The 17,600-nt window shown below is 37.8% G+C and overlaps 1 protein-coding gene across 5 annotated transcripts in view; it reads left to right on the top strand.

Annotated features, from left to right (window-relative positions):
* LOC119551734 (rho GTPase-activating protein 6) overlaps window positions 1–17,600 on the top strand; it is a 37,483-nt gene that overhangs the window by 8,131 nt on the left and 11,752 nt on the right. For 2 of the 5 annotated variants that reach the window (XM_037861660.1, XM_037861280.1), the window contains exons 2-8: window positions 1,319–1,485; window positions 1,553–1,697; window positions 11,642–11,734; window positions 11,848–11,996; window positions 13,520–13,801; window positions 13,868–14,018; window positions 14,072–14,357. In XM_037861660.1, the coding sequence (XP_037717588.1) occupies window positions 1,342–1,485; window positions 1,553–1,697; window positions 11,642–11,734; window positions 11,848–11,996; window positions 13,520–13,801; window positions 13,868–14,018; window positions 14,072–14,357 (1,250 nt within the window). In that variant the 5' untranslated portion in view covers window positions 1,319–1,341. Of the gene's footprint in view, window positions 1–1,318; window positions 1,486–1,552; window positions 1,698–11,312; window positions 11,483–11,641; window positions 11,735–11,847; window positions 11,997–13,519; window positions 13,802–13,867; window positions 14,019–14,071; window positions 14,358–17,600 lie in introns of those variants that run through there. The other 3 variants (XR_005219557.1, XM_037861361.1, XM_037861566.1) reach the window with 3 other exon arrangements.

The following is a 17,600-nucleotide window of genomic DNA, read 5'->3' as shown; positions in this document are numbered from 1 at the left end:
AGTCGAAGTACTCGACTATAGCGTTCTTCTTTGTTTTTATTTCCGGTGGTTAACGAGCTTTGACGTCAGAGATACTGTTAAAGCGTTCAAAAACCATTTTTGGAGGAAAAATTGCTTCGACAATTAGTTTAAGCGCATGCAAAAGTTTATGAATCTTGCTGGAGAATACTTCGAAAAACAATAAAACCATTTTTGATGATAAACAATAGCATTTTCATTATAAGACCATAAATATAAATAGCGTGGTTCTTGGCTGAACCAAACATGGGCTTCATAGGCACTAGTAGATTCTGCATGCCAAATTCTAACTCCCTAGCTTCGAAAGCAGCTTATGGGCATTTGTTTGCGTTAGAGTGGGCGTGCCACTTAGCTGAAATATAAACTACATATCAAGTCCTAACTCTCTATTTAAAAATATGGGCACAAGAGCGACTAGTTCCGATATCGCGAACTGGATCCACCTACTGGTGAAAACTTTAGGTACTTTATGCTTTTTTTTATGAATAGTTCCATTTAATAACTTTTTGGATGGGTATTGATTAACAAAACATAATCGCATTCACTATTTTACAAAAACTTGAAAAATACAAGGAAGAACGCTATAGTCGAATGCCTCGACTAAAAGATACCCGTTAAACAGCTAAAGGGACCAAAGGGAGATATAAAAAGAGCTCAGCGAGATTGTCATGCGCCACCTACCCGCGATCTCAATATATGGTTATGTGGGCGGCAGACAGATATAAGCGTTATGGGCGTTATAGTGGGCGTGGCTAAACTAATAAATTTTTGTTTAAGTTTTTTTCCATCATGATAATTGTGGCCGCTTTTGCTCTACGAGTAAGACAAATACAGTTCAATTATATTTGAAATATTTTACAGATTTACTCTTGAGCCAAGAATTTGGGAGGCATCCATGAGGATTGCTGGGGCAATCGATTAGTTGATAATTTTAAATTGAAGATTACAAAGATAAATTGTAAAAAAATTAATATTTCTTTAAGTTAAACCATTTTTATACCCTATGTCACTCCCAATCAAACAAACCGCCCAAGACTGTGACGCCCACAGTTTCGATGCCAAAGTAAAAATATTTACGAAAATGTGTTGGTCTCGTCGATACCTATAGATTGATAGATTCATGAGAGTTCTAATAAACCGATTTCGGTCATCAAGGATTCAATTTATTGGCAATTTAAAAATGTACCAGCAGTGTACTAAAGTGACTACTAATACTTAAGATTTTAAATATCCAAAGATATTAGGCTACCAACAAAATTAAGATTGAGTAATTTTCTTGTTATTTTTCTACCATTTCTAGATCTTGGGAATGAATCAGCAAACATGCAGAAATCAAAATCACTATCTAATGTCGGACAATTTGTAACTAAAAAAATTTGGCGAAGTCGTTCCAAAAGCCAAAGTAAACGAAATTTCTCTAAAGGTTTTATAAATTTACCCTTGCCTTTTGTAAGGTGGTATCCTTCGGTAAGAAAACTAAATTTAAAAAATTAAAAAATGCTTAAGCTACTTAACTATTTGAAATCAATTTCAGGACAATTGTACGTGGATTTCAGAATCTGGCGAAAGGTTTCAAATTGTTGAGACTTTATTAATAAAACTGTCGAAAATAGAATCAGACTTAGTTAAGGATTTTGCGTTAGAGAAAATTGAGGAACTGAATATTGGAAATATTGATGGTATGTTTTACTTAAATACTTAATATAATTTTGTATTATTTTAATTTCTTTAAGAAAAGAATCTTACTTTTGGAAGACGATGTTCACCCTTACAGCTAAACCCATATTATGCATATCAAATCATACGTCTATTACAAAAAAAAGAAGGAAGCGTTTCCAACCCTATAAAGTATGTATGTATTCTTGATCAGGATCACCAGCCCAGTCGATCTAGCCATATCCGTCTGTCTGTCCATCCGTATGAACGTATGCAAGTTGGGACTTGGCATGTAGATTCTTGAGAATAATAATATTGTGTATGCTTACCGAAAACGAAATATAACGGTCTATGAATTATTTTGACATTAATTATCCGATCGTTCCTTTGGCAGCAATGTGATGAAGTCGTCCGATTTCATTTCCGATTTTTTTTTTCGAGATTCTGATATTAAGAGAATGCTATTCCCAAGAGTAGAAGTTAATATATCATAAAACAGCAAAGTTATCTATTCTTTTTTTTTTCTAAAAATATTTTTTATCACTTATATACTATAAGATAAAATAATACAAGATAGAAATGAGACTTTTGGGAAAGTTTCGATCCGATAGCCTGAAAACTGAGAGATTAGTTGGCCTGACGGACATGACAGGATTGACTCGTCTAGTGATGCTGATCAAGAATATATATGCTTTATGGGGTCGGAAACGTCTCCTTCACTGAGTTGTAATCTTCTGACTGAATCACTATACCCTCTACAAGGGTATAAAAATCAGTATTTCGAATACTGGTTGCGTGTTTTTCTAACGATGAATATAGGTGGCGAAATGGCAATTCATTTAAGTGCTACTTGCATATAAGGCAAAGAAGCGGTTGTTTTAGCTATTACGACTTACCATTATTAGTTTCTTTGCCATCACCACAAATAGAAACCAGACTACTCAGAGAAATATCTTTTTTGCCTAAACAAACGCTAAAGCTTCTCCTGTTTTGTTGATTACCTAATAGCTTGGCATTTGGCTCTTCCAAAACTACCAATTTATGTATTTCTTCTAAATTGAATGTTCGAATTGTTGTGTTTGCTTGCTGGCTTCCCGCGACTTTAATTTTTCTCTGGCCACTTCATTTTTATCCAGTCCCATAATCTCCGTTTTTATCGGTGTAGTTTATGACCTTAGATAGGATAATAGCTAAAATTTGAACCGTTTGGTGTACGACACTTTAAGAGACTGCATCTATTGCAAATAAACTTAAATCATTTGTATTTTCATTGCTCGTCACAGTTTGGCCTATTGAGAATTCATGCAATGATTGTTCTTCTATGTCTGCTATCGTCATATATCGTTCGTTGTGTTGGTCAAGAAGAATCAATTTTATGTATGGCCGTATGTTCTCGCAAAAGCATCTTTTTAACTTGAAATCGCACTTGCATTTTTCAATCTACACTGAGTAAATAAAAGAGTAAAGTAAAGTAAGGTAAGAGTAAGTAAAATGATTACAAGCAGCTCCTGCTGAAAAAACGGCTTCACATTAAAATATAGCATTTCTATGTTTAAACAAATATAAATGTTTATGCAAATAGTTTTACGGCTTCTCCTCTCATCCGTCTACAACATCGAGAATAGTGTCCATCAGGTCCTTACCACCCTCCCGATCCTATCTCTTCATTCAGTTTTGAATCTTGGTCAGACAAAAAGCACGTGTTCTGCGTCTTCATTCTCAAACTGAACAGTACGGATAACGTTCATGATTAAACCACTTTAGAAAGTGTATTAGCTTCGATGTTTTCGATATTTTAGGCTTGTGCCATATGTAATTGTGGCTTTTCCAATTTTGATAGTAGCCGCCTCCACTTTCTTTCTGCTACTAATCAGAACTCCCTCAGCCTTGTGCGCTGCCAAGGCGAGTCCCTTGATATCGAGCCAGGCGCTTGATCGTTTCCCTGCTTCGTTGTAGATTCTTTCTGCTTGCGAAAGGTGTTTGGCAATCACGACTATGGCTACCTCGTCCGCGAAGCCAATAAATAATGCACCTTCAGGCATTGTGGTCCTAAAGATACCATCGTACATGGCATTCCACAACAATGGACCTAGAACTGCCCCTTGGGGGACTCCCTCACTGACTCAGTCCGATGATTTCATACAGAAACTTTTTTTAAGCAATTGGTTACCGCAGCTCCATATGACAGATTTTTTGTTTGTATTTGCTAGCCAATTCCCGAACTTTTTAATTCTATATTGTTCTCTTATGAGAATGTGTATGCAATGTCTACGTTTCGCTCGACGACATTTGGCTGTAGCAACATTTTGGCTCAGGTTTATTTGAGGAAACTTTATTTACCCCTGAGCTCTTGTCTTGCCCTTCTGCAGTACCCACTGTCAGTCATCCTGACTGCGGCAACTTCCTGCTATATGGCCAATTAGGGCTTATCTTTGGGCGGACTTTGCAGCAAGTCCATTCCAGCCTGATTTTGCCCTTATCCATAAGTCGTCTCCCTATATCGGGCATGACTCTAAGTGTGGCCGTCTGGAAGCCTCCGTATGCCGCCCTTAGACACACCACTGGGGATTTTGGCACTTCCACGTCAAACTTTGTTTTAACTGCACGCATGAGGTCCGTTTTGTCGGAGATCTTATCTATATACATTCCCTCGATCAGCATTGTCTCGGTCAGCGTTCTGACGTCAACATTGCTGCCCAGGAACGATTCCATGGTACTCTGTAGCTCAGCGGTTTTAGTGTCGGAAACTTTGTTCAGAAGAATTAGGAGTTCCGCCTTAGCTGTGCGCCCTCTTAGCTGTGTACGACCTGACCTAGCTTCTTCAGCTGCGTAGGACCCTTCATTAGCGGTTGCTATGACTATCGCGGCAGTAAGTGGCGGCCGTACTTTGGGCGCCCTGACCTGGCTTCTTCCCAGGTTTTCGGGGCTTGCTGGTGCTCTCTGTCGCACCTTGGTTCCCCTTTTTAAATAAATTTAAAACTAAATTTTTTTTTATTTTATTTTTTTTTATTTTATTTTAATAAAATGTTCGAATAAGAAGCTTCTGCACGAAGCTCGCTGTTATAGCAACCGTAGCCCCTTTCGCACACTTCAATCTGCTGGTCGAGCAAGAACTTTCCACCACTAACAAAGTGTTTGCAAAGTAAAAGCGCGAGTGATAAAATGTAGCAACAACTACACAAAGAGTGGGACAGTAGTAGCAAAAGATGCCTCCCCTCCCTCGCCATCGACCGGCCCCTGCCAGGCCGAAACACCTGTTGGGAAAAAAAACACCCCTCGTCGGTGTCTTCCAGTCTTCGTGGTCACCAGCTGATGTCCAGGTGCGTGTCGTACAACCCTTCGCAGTCGGCCGGCTGCTCTCCTGGCATGGTTGCTAAAAACCTTTAGATCATTTTGGAGCGATTTAAAAATGCGATCGATCTCTCTCTTCACGTGTATGGGTAGTGTTCCAGGTTATCACCCTATTTGGATGAGCTTGTAGCTTGATTGTATATTTTACTTTTACATTCTCGATTTCGTCTTTGACAGATCCCCCATTTAAATCATTGTGAATGTTTTCATTCTGTATGTACAATGTTCATGTTATGAGTATTTTTAACGTTTGTTTTGGGTAAATACCTTTGACACACCAAAAGTTTTTCCGTTCATTCCGTTGTAAGGTTGTTACTCATCTTGTAGTCTATATTATCTTTGGTCATACTATACGGCGAAATTAAAAAAAAATTAAGATGAACTTTTGTTTTAGAACAGTGTTGCCCACTGGCCTGACTCACCGACCTGTAAACGGTTGTGTGGAGTCGCAGGCCCTAGTGGGAAATAACTGCATTCCTGTACCTGTTCTTTCATTATGAAATAGCACCAAAAACCTGTGCCAACAGTGATGAGGGTTCCAATTCTATTTACTCAGGTGCGGGACAGAAAAAGGTGCATATATTTGGAGTGCGTCCGTCTGCACCCAAAAGGTACAATCTGTACGCATCAATTTAGAAAGCTTTAAAAAAGGAATGCACCTATGTGCACCAAAAAGGTACAATCTGTACGCATTTATATAATGCACCTATACGCTTTCAAAAAGTAAATGTCTGTAAGATTTTTTATAGAACTCATATAACAGAAAACTGCGAGCTAACCATTGGAGTGAGCAAAAGGAAAATACGCGGCTAACGCTTTTCGTCGGGTCTGTTTTTCACCGCGGTACTCAGATGAGCTATGGAAATACCAGAAAAAATACCAGATATTGCGAGCGAGTTTCGATTAACGCTGTTAGCCGCTGCCCAAAGAAAAAGAAATCAAATCTTTGGCGGTGTTTGTGCAAATGCCATGTGAAAACTAAAAATTAAAAATGGAAGGAAAACACTAAAAAGGCCTGCTGGAGGTCAGTGGAGAAGAAAAAGGTCGCCTAATCCAAGCTGTTGCCCATTATTGTGGGACTTCACCGACAGGAAGCACGATCCACTAGAGGATTAGCTGAACATTCCATTTTTTAAAAATTTAATTTCTTTGTGCACCAGCAGACTCTTCTTTTTTAAATTGCTCCAATTGGTTTGTTTACCGTTTGTCAACAAACCTAGTTGCTTGACAGGAAGAAAAAGTATTTCGAATACTGGTTGCGTGTTTTTCTAACGATGAATATAGGTGGCGAAATGGCAATTCATTTAAGTGCTACTTGCATATAAGGCAAAGAAGCGGTTGTTTTAGCTATTACGACTTACCATTATTAGTTTCTTTGCCATCACCACAAATAGAAACCAGACTACTCAGAGAAATATCTTTTTTGCCTAAACAAACGCTAAAGCTTCTCCTGTTTTGTTGATTACCTAATAGCTTGGCATTTGGCTCTTCCAAAACTACCAATTTATGTATTTCTTCTAAATTGAATGTTCGAATTGTTGTGTTTGCTTGCTGGCTTCCCGCGACTTTAATTTTTCTCTGGCCACTTCATTTTTATCCAGTCCCATAATCTCCGTTTTTATCGGTGTAGTTTATGACCTTAGATAGGATAATAGCTAAAATTTGAACCGTTTGGTGTACGACACTTTAAGAGACTGCATCTATTGCAAATAAACTTAAATCATTTGTATTTTCATTGCTCGTCACAGTTTGGCCTATTGAGAATTCATGCAATGATTGTTCTTCTATGTCTGCTATCGTCATATATCGTTCGTTGTGTTGGTCAAGAAGAAACAATTTTATGTATGGCCGTATGTTCTCGCAAAAGCATCTTTTTAACTTGAAATCGCACTTGCATTTTTCAATCTACACTGAGTAAATAAAAGAGTAAAGTAAAGTAAGGTAAGAGTAAGTAAAATGATTACAAGCAGCTCCTGCTGAAAAAACGGCTTCACATTAAAATATAGCATTTCTATGTTTAAACAAATATAAATGTTTATGCAAATAGTTTTACGGCTTCTCCTCTCATCCGTCTACAACATCGAGAATAGTGTCCATCAGGTCCTTACCACCCTCCCGATCCTATCTCTTCATTCAGTTTTGAATCTTGGACAGACAAAAAGCACGTGTTCTGCGTCTTCATTCTCAAACTGAACAGTACGGATAACGTTCATGATTAAACCACTTTAGAAAGTGTATTAGCTTCGATGTTTTCGATATTTTAGGCTTGTGCCATATGTAATTGTGGCTTTTCCAATTTTGATAGTAGCCGCCTCCACTTTCTTTCTGCTACTAATCAGAACTCCCTCAGCCTTGTGCGCTGCCAAGGCGAGTCCCTTGATATCGAGCCAGGCGCTTGATCGTTTCCCTGCTTCGTTGTAGATTCTTTCTGCTTGCGAAAGGTGTTTGGCAATCACGACTATGGCTACCTCGTCCGCGAAGCCAATAAATAATGCACCTTCAGGCATTGTGGTCCTAAAGATACCATCGTACATGGCATTCCACAACAATGGACCTAGAACTGCCCCTTGGGGGACTCCCTCACTGACTCAGTCCGATGATTGCCCACAGTCAGTTTCATACAGAAACTTTTTTTAAGCAATTGGTTACCGCAGCTCCATATGACAGATTTTTTGTTTGTATTTGCTAGCCAATTCCCGAACTTTTTAATTCTATATTGTTCTCTTATGAGAATGTGTATGCAATGTCTACGTTTCGCTCGACGACATTTGGCTGTAGCAACATTTTGGCTCAGGTTTATTTGAGGAAACTTTATTTACCCCTGAGCTCTTGTCTTGCCCTTCTGCAGTACCCACTGTCAGTCATCCTGACTGCGGCAACTTCCTGCTATATGGCCAATTAGGGCTTATCTTTGGGCGGACTTTGCAGCAAGTCCATTCCAGCCTGATTTTGCCCTTATCCATAAGTCGTCTCCCTATATCGGGCATGACTCTAAGTGTGGCCGTCTGGAAGCCTCCGTATGCCGCCCTTAGACACACCACTGGGGATTTTGGCACTTCCACGTCAAACTTTGTTTTAACTGCACGCATGAGGTCCGTTTTGTCGGAGATCTTATCTATATACATTCCCTCGATCAGCATTGTCTCGGTCAGCGTTCTGACGTCAACATTGCTGCCCAGGAACGATTCCATGGTACTCTGTAGCTCAGCGGTTTTAGTGTCGGAAACTTTGTTCAGAAGAATTAGGAGTTCCGCCTTAGCTGTGCGCCCTCTTAGCTGTGTACGACCTGACCTAGCTCCTTCAGCTGCGTAGGACCCTTCATTAGCGGTTGCTATGACTATCGCGGCAGTAAGTGGCGGCCGTACTTTGGGCGCCCTGACCTGGCTTCTTCCCAGGTTTTCGGGGCTTGCTGGTGCTCTCTGTCGCACCTTGGTTCCCCTTTTTAAATAAATTTAAAACTAAATTTTTTTTTATTTTATTTTTTTTTATTTTATTTTAATAAAATGTTCGAATAAGAAGCTTCTGCACGAAGCTCGCTGTTATAGCAACCGTAGCCCCTTTCGCACACTTCAATCTGCTGGTCGAGCAAGAACTTTCCACCACTAACAAAGTGTTTGCAAAGTAAAAGCGCGAGTGATAAAATGTAGCAACAACTACACAAAGAGTGGGACAGTAGTAGCAAAAGATGCCTCCCCTCCCTCGCCATCGACCGGCCCCTGCCAGGCCGAAACACCTGTTGGGAAAAAAAACACCCCTCGTCGGTGTCTTCCAGTCTTCGTGGTCACCAGCTGATGTCCAGGTGCGTGTCGTACAACCCTTCGCAGTCGGCCGGCTGCTCTCCTGGCATGGTTGCTAAAAACCTTTAGATCATTTTGGAGCGATTTAAAAATGCGATCGATCTCTCTCTTCACGTGTATGGGTAGTGTTCCAGGTTATCACCCTATTTGGATGAGCTTGTAGCTTGATTGTATATTTTACTTTTACATTCTCGATTTCGTCTTTGACAGATCCCCCATTTAAATCATTGTGAATGTTTTCATTCTGTATGTACAATGTTCATGTTATGAGTATTTTTAACGTTTGTTTTGGGTAAATACCTTTGACACACCAAAAGTTTTTCCGTTCATTCCGTTGTAAGGTTGTTACTCATCTTGTAGTCTATATTATCTTTGGTCATACTATACGGCGAAATTAAAAAAAAATTAAGATGAACTTTTGTTTTAGAACAGTGTTGCCCACTGGCCTGAGTCACCGACCTGTAAACGGTTGTGTGGAGTCGCAGGCCCTAGTGGGAAATAACTGCATTCCTGTACCTGTTCTTTCATTATGAAATAGCACCAAAAACCTGTGCCAACAGTGATGAGGGTTCCAATTCTATTTACTCAGGTGCGGGACAGAAAAAGGTGCATATATTTGGAGTGCGTCCGTCTGCACCCAAAAGGTACAATCTGTACGCATCAATTTAGAAAGCTTTAAAAAAGGAATGCACCTATGTGCACCAAAAAGGTACAATCTGTACGCATTTATATAATGCACCTATACGCTTTCAAAAAGTAAATGTCTGTAAGATTTTTTATAGAACTCATATAACAGAAAACTGCGAGCTAACCATTGGAGTGAGCAAAAGGAAAATACGCGGCTAACGCTTTTCGTCGGGTCTGTTTTTCACCGCGGTACTCAGATGAGCTATGGAAATACCAGAAAAAATACCAGATATTGCGAGCGAGTTTCGATTAACGCTGTTAGCCGCTGCCCAAAGAAAAAGAAATCAAATCTTTGGCGGTGTTTGTGCAAATGCCATGTGAAAACTAAAAATTAAAAATGGAAGGAAAACACTAAAAAGGCCTGCTGGAGGTCAGTGGAGAAGAAAAAGGTCGCCTAATCCAAGCTGTTGCCCATTATTGTGGGACTTCACCGACAGGAAGCACGATCCACTAGAGGATTAGCTGAACATTCCATTTTTTAAAAATTTAATTTCTTTGTGCACCAGCAGACTCTTCTTTTTTAAATTGCTCCAATTGGTTTGTTTACCGTTTGTCAACAAACCTAGTTGCTTGACAGGAAGACCAAGCCATGCGGGTGAACTTTGAAAACTTCGGTCACACTACAAAGAATAAGATCTTTCTACTAGTGAAACTCTTAGCCGATCTGAGTACTAGGCTTTATCATTTACGCAGTTCAGTCCTTGGTGTGACCATCCCCCTTTAGCGATTCTGAAAGGTATACAACTATGTACAATTTTACATATGTATTATGTTATTTGTACTTTACCCTTATGTACATATGCCTTTGCAGTTGTTTTGTTTTTACTCTATTGTGTTCATATTGAACTACATTATCTACACTTAACTTACCTGTGAAAATATTGATGTAAAGTTGGTGGTAGAAAACAGCAAGCTTGTTCAAAACACGAGCTCTTTTCAGAATTAAAAATGCAACTAGAGAGAAATGCAAGACACATGAAAAGCCGCGCTCTTCCTTGAAGGATTCCTTTTGTCTTTATTATTTGTTTGTCAAAAGAACAGTACCGAAAAAAGACCATTGGCAACCTTCGGGTTTCATATTTGTTTTTTACATTCTCAGCAAAATGAACCAGGTTGCATCTTATTTAAATACATCTAGAAAGCATCGCAATGCAATGCACTTAGCTTTGAACATTTTTTTTCGGAATGTGTTCTCAAATTCCCGTTTGCGCATGTATCTGGATGCACTATGTTCAAACACATCCAAACGGCCCCGCAATGGAGTGCACCCAGCACGCACGCAAAAGATCATCTTCATTTTTGTTTAATTTCGCCGTATAGTATGACCTTAGTATACGGTCTAGGAAATCTGAAATCCCAATTCTCTATTTTTGATAGTTTCCGAGATATCGGCGTTCATACTTACGATTTTTTAAAGTTTGTGGGCAGTATGTGGGCGTTAAAGTGGGCGCGGCAAACTTTTTTTTTGGTCAATCGAAAGGTTTTGATGAGAATTTGTTAGTGGGTTATTGGTTTGTGGGCGTTAGAGTGGGCGTGGCATCCTGCTGAAATACACTTTCGCTGCGCAAGAAGCTCAAGAATCTTTATTATACTTTATGGGGTCGGAAACGCTTCCTTCTGCCTGTTACATACTTTCCGACGAATCTAGTATGCCCTTTTACTCTACGAGTAACGGATATAAATATGTCTATTCCAAATTTTATAAAAATCGAAATTAGTGGTGTTTTTTTAAAGAGAATTTATAAAATTTTCTCTCAAGTGAAAATGCGATTTTTATTTGAATTTTCTTTAACTTTTTTTTAGGAATACTAACACAAATCATAATTATCGGACCGTCGGAACCCAAACATTTTTACAGCTAACGACCTCTACCTAAGCACCAAACCTAAAACTTAAACGCATTTATCCGAAAATGATTTTACTTCTTTTACGATTTTGGGACAACTATAAGTCGCTTTAATTTTGCTGCTTATACTTATAAAAGGAATAGGTTAAATCTGGTTTCGGTAAATATTTTAAGAATGCCAAAATTGTAGGCACGTTTTTGGAGTTACTCTTTATTAACCAATAAATGTAACATATAATTGTAACAATCATTGCTCTAAAGTTGTTCTTGTTTATTCAAATTTTAGATTTAAAGAAAATATCTAAGAAACGACGTATCGCACCAAAAAAAAAATCGTTGACCACGAGCTTTTTTGATATTGGAAAGAAAGATGACCAAAGTAAGTTTAAGTTTATCAGTCGGTAGTAAAGTGTACGTTACCTTAGTATTAAGTACATATTAAACTTAAAACTAATATTCTTACGACATAATCTAAACTTTCTATATATCAAGACGGTCGCGTTGTATTATTTGGAACTTCATTGGAATGTTGCCTAACGAGAGACAGAGAAGGAAGCGCTAATATAGAGGACCGATCAGACCATTCAGTTTTTCGGGGAAGCGGTAGTAACCCAGGAAGTGTTATGAAGCTAAACGACAATGTAAGTTTTGCATGCAAGGCAGTTTGTTTCTCCATATTTGTGTAGTAAATTTATTGCAATCATAATACAGGCCAACAGAAATTTTGTCCAGGCATTTTCTTTTCAGCATTTTTTTCAGGTAATTAAGCATACGTTGCCACTACAACTGTAGTCCGTCAGCTCTGGTATTTGTAGTATGTTTAGTTAAAAACAAGAAAGCAAGCTAGCTTCGGCACCCAAAATTCCGATACCCTTGCAGGTCGTTCCCATGGCAGCATTGTATGTACAGAGCTCTCCGATTTGTTTCATATCAGTTTACCACCGTATATGTTTACCGAATTCGAAATATAACGGTCTTCGTATTAGTTTGACATTGATCGTTCCTTTAACAGTCGTCCGATTTTTTTTAAATTGTATTCGATATTCTGAACAATTAAGAGAATGATATTCCCATGAGTAAAAGTTAATATGTTAAAAAACACCGAAGTAATATAGGATATAGTTGTCCGATCCGGTTCGTTTCGACGATATACTACCTGGAATAAAATGAAGACTTCGACCCGAGTGCTATGTCATAGTCTCTAGTAATGAATCGCCGACACTGTGTAAAAAATCCTAAATATACCAAAAAATATGACACGAATACCGAAGACCTAACCGTGAATTTACTTTTATCCCACCTCTTGCAAAAACAAGGGAGAACGCTATAGTCAAGTGACTTGACTATAGAATACCCGTTACTCAACTGGAGGGAGCGCAAGAGACATGGAGATATGCAAGCCAAATCAATTTTTAACGAGATTGCAATGCTTTACCTAGCGGCGATTACTGTATTTCATAATCAAACCAAAATTCCATTTACTCATCTACAAGTCTTTAAAAATGTTGTCGCCACACAGATCTTAACAGTTTTGGCGTTGGAGTGGGGGTGGCAAACTTATATTTAGTCAATCGATAGGTATTAACGAATCAAATACATTATGTTTCAAAATTGTATTTGTTTGTGGGCGTTACGGTGGGCGTAGCACCCTTCTGAAATACACTTGCGTTGCGCAATAATCTCTGAAACTAGCATGCTTATCCTAATATTCCAGCTTTTATAGTTTTGGAGATCTCAGAGTTCAGATGAACGCTTTTGGGAGGTTTGTAGACGGTTTGTGGATGGCTTGTGGACGGCTTGTGGATGGTTTGTGGGCGGTTAGTGGACAGTTTGTGGGCGTTAGAGTGGGCGTGCCACATTCGAATAGCCAATTGGCGCTAAATACGAAGCTAAGGAATCTTAATCTGAAATCCGAACTCTCTAGCTCTTATAGTTTCCGAGATCACAGCGTTCATACTGACAGAGGAACATAGTCACAAGAACAAAAGTCACAAACCTACCCAGAAAAGCTTAACTTAAGAAATATAATTTTCTTAATTTATAATAGTTATTTTTTTATTTTTAAATAATATATATATATATACGTATTTAAAAGAGATGGCGATTTTTCCTTCGCCGTTAAATACCTTAAATTTGATTGAGTGTAACACATTTCGCTTTTTAGGTGAGGTCATGTGAAAGTTTGCCATCTAAATCTCTGGAATACGGATACATGGACCCCTCCGAATGTTTTAGCGACTCTTTTACAAATGTTCCAAAGCCCTCAGCATCTTTATCTCAGTTTGAAATCGGAGACACTGATCTAGGTTTCTACAAGCCGTACCAAGATCAATTAGTACTCATGGTACCAATGTTCGTAAATAACTGTATTGAATATTTGGAAGAGAATGGTTTACAAAAAGTTGGACTCTTTCGAGTGAGCACATCTAAAAAAAGAGTAAAGCAAGTAAGTTATGAAGAATCTGAAAAAATTGACTTCTTTTTAAGTAATTATTAAACCTCTAATTGTAAGTTGCGCGAAGAATTCGATAAGAATTGTAATTTTAGGATTTCTGCCAATACATGCCCGCATGACGTTGCCACCCTGCTTAAAGAATTTCTACGGGACCTTCCAGAACCACTTCTTTGCGACAGTCTCTATTCAACTTTTTTAAAAACGCAACGTATGTATTATATAACTACATAGGTAATCACCATTAAATAAAACTTATTTCAGGTATAAGGAACAGACGCCTGCAACTAGAAGCTATATCACACTTAATTAGATTACTTCCTATACCACACAGAGACACGTTGTATGTCTTACTAGTATTTCTAGCAAAGGTAGCAGCCCATAGCGATGATATATGCTCTACTGACGGCAACTGTTTAATGGTTGGAAATAAAATGGATAGCAATAATCTAGCGACAGTATTTGCTCCAAATATCTTGCGTAGCACACATTTAACATTTATAAAGGACAGAGAGCAAGAAAATGTGAACGATGCCATTAACGTCGTAAGGTTTGTCACGTTTATATTAATATATTCAAAACTTATTTTACACTTATGGTAAGACTAGAGCTTTATTGAAAATTTTCTAGGACTATGTTTTACATTTCCAGTATGACCCTTAAATGTATTAGTCTCTTTTTTGTGGAGCCGTTACAACTAAAAGAAATCATTTCGAAAAAAAAAAACATAAAATGTCAAAATCTACCGATAAAAGATTAGTCGAGCTGAATTTATTTATTTTATATCGGTATTTAACTGATAAAAACATTATTAAACAAAAAAAAAAACGCTATAGTCAACATCCTGGACTATTAGATACCTGTTACTCAGCAGAAGGGTTGCACACCGCGCAAATCACGTCTTTATTTGCTTATACACCTGTCCCTCGCTTTGCGACGGGGATACGTTTCAAAAAAATACGACGCAAAGTGAATTTGAATTTTCTATAGCAAACCATGTAAAGTTCGAAGATTGGTTCCAGAGTTACAAAAATATTACTTTTTAAATAGAAAATTTAGCAAAGTGATCATTAAACAAGAAAGGAAGTTAGCTTCGGCAAGCCGAAGCTTATATACCCTTGCAGCTATAATTATTAAATTTAAAAACACAAAAAATGATATTCTCAATAGTATAAGATAATATGTCAAAAAACAGCGAAGCTATAATTTGTTTCATATTATTTTCCTACCAATTTTCCGATCGTTCCTATGGCAGCTATATGATATAGTCGTCCGATTTTGATAAAATTAAATTCGAAATTCAGAACTAACTAAAAAATGTTATTTCCAAGCGTAGGAGGATACATGTTAAAAAACACCGAAGCTATAATTTGTAACATATTATTTTCCTACCAATTTTCCGATCGTTCCTATGGCAGCTATATGATATAGTCTTCCGATTTTGATAAAATTAAATTAGAAACTCAGAACTAATTAAAAAATGTTATATCCAAGCGTTGGAGGTTAGATGTTGAAAAACACCGAAGCTATAATTTGTTTCATATTATTTTTCCACCAATTTTCCGCCAAGCTATATGATATATAATTCAAAATTCAAAACTAATTAAAAAATGTTACTTCCAAGCTTAGGAGGTTATATGCCAAAAAACACCAAAGATATAATTTTTAAAAAATTTGTTTTCCGATTATTCCTATGGGAGCTATAAGATATAGTTGTCCCATCCGGCTGGTTCCGACTTATATACTACCTGCAAAAGATATAAGACTTTTGGGAAAGTTTCAGTCCGATAGCTTTAAAACTGAGAGACTAGTTTGCGTAGAAACGGACGGACAGACGGACATGGCTAGATCGACTCGTCTAGTCATGCTGATCAAGAATATATATACTTTATGGGGTCGGAAACGTCTCCTTCACTGCGTTGCAAACTTCTGACTGAAATCAATATACCCTCTGCAAGGGTATAAAAAAAACCAAAATAACATTTCATTTTATTACATATTATACATATAAAAACAAAAAGAAACTTATTCGTTTAAAACAAAATAAATTCTTCAATTACATACTCAATTATGAAAAATAAAATTAGAATTAATCACTCTCTGACGAGTCTTTAGTGTCTGTTGTCGTAGGCCGGCTTTCTTAAAAAAAACAAGAAAGGAAGTTAGCTTCTGCAAGCCGAAGCTTATATACCCTTGCAGCTATAATTATTAAATTTAAAAACACAAAAAATGAAATTCCCAAAAAACACCGAAGCTATAATTTGTTTCATATTATTTTCCTACCAATTTTCCGATCGTTACTATGGCAGCTATATGATATAGTCTTCCGATTTTGATAAAATTAAATTCGAAATCCAGAACTAATTAAAAAATGTTATTTCTGTAAACTTATCGGTTTTTATTTAAAAATTTCAAATTTTGTTGCGCTTTTTGTTCTTCTTCATCGGCGTCGCTTATTAGTAGTGTGTTCGCTCATTATTATTTACAATATCTCTTAAAACTAAAACGATTAATACTAGATTGCACTAAATATACTAAATAACATTATATACTGGAATTACACAGCTTACATTCGGCCAATCCTGACTCTAGATCGACCTCGATCCTTACATATTTACTAACTACATAGTCAACTATAAGAATTAACGGTTTTCGTACACGTTTGCACCCAAGGTTTAAGTCTGGCGGCTTCAAGAATGCCCTTGTAAGGAAGTTGGGTGAGCTGGCACTCTTCTATGTCGGTGACTTCATATCTATCATTCGGGAATACACGGTTGATTTTATAAGGACCTCGATATTTCGGCGAGAATTTCTTACAAGATCCTGGAGTAACATCAACATTTCGGATAGCTACAAAATCGTTAACCTTATAATGGGGGGGTGCCCTATGTTTTAAAGCATATCGAAACTCATTCTGCTCTTGTGACCGTTTAATATTTTCACTAGCTTTTATCCTTTCGGAGGTAACATCACGCGGGTTAGAAAGGCTAAACTTCTGCTCAAGATACTCGGATAATTCGTCTACAATAGGTCCCCGTTGGTTGCTACCAAAAAGCAAAATACTAGGAGTCTTTCCGGTACTCTTCTGAACGGAATTATTGATTGCAAATTCAACTCGGTTGACCAACTTGTACCAATCGGATTGATTCAACGGTTCGGATAATTTACCTAACATCGGGGTTAACACTCGGTTTATGCGTTCCACCTGACCATTCGCCTGGGGGGCAGCGGTAGCAACTTTAATGTGCTCTATATTTCGGTCACTTAGGAAACTAGAAAACTCAAATGATGTAAAACAAGTACCACGATCCGAAATAATTCGTCGTGGTCGGCTATAATACTCAAAATATTTCAAAAGACTGCAATTAACTTCTTTGGTACTGGTAGAATTAACCGGGTACAATTTCACGAACTTGGTAAAAGCATCGATAGCAACTAACAGGTGTTTTCTTTTCGAATTGATGCACGGCAACGGACCCAAATGGTCAATGTGAACGGTATCAAACGGAATTGGGGCTTTCGGAATGCTATGAAGGGTACGGCAACGGACCCAAATGGTCAATGTGAACGGTATCAAACGGAATTGGGGCTTTCGGAATGCTATGAAGGGTACGGTCATGGACACTTTTAGGTACTGAATGCAGGATACACGGCAAACAATTGCGGATAAAGGATTCAACTTTGCTCCTCAACAACGGAAACCAATACTTATCTTTCAGGTCATCAACACACTTATCAACACCAAGATGACCCAACTTTTCATGACATAATTTGATCAACTGTTCTTTTATTT

This window comes from Drosophila subpulchrella, chromosome 4, assembly GCF_014743375.2.
Source record: "Drosophila subpulchrella strain 33 F10 #4 breed RU33 chromosome 4, RU_Dsub_v1.1 Primary Assembly, whole genome shotgun sequence".
NCBI lineage: Eukaryota > Metazoa > Arthropoda > Insecta > Diptera > Drosophilidae > Drosophila > Drosophila subpulchrella.
This window is presented reverse-complemented; position numbering and strand designations above follow the sequence as displayed.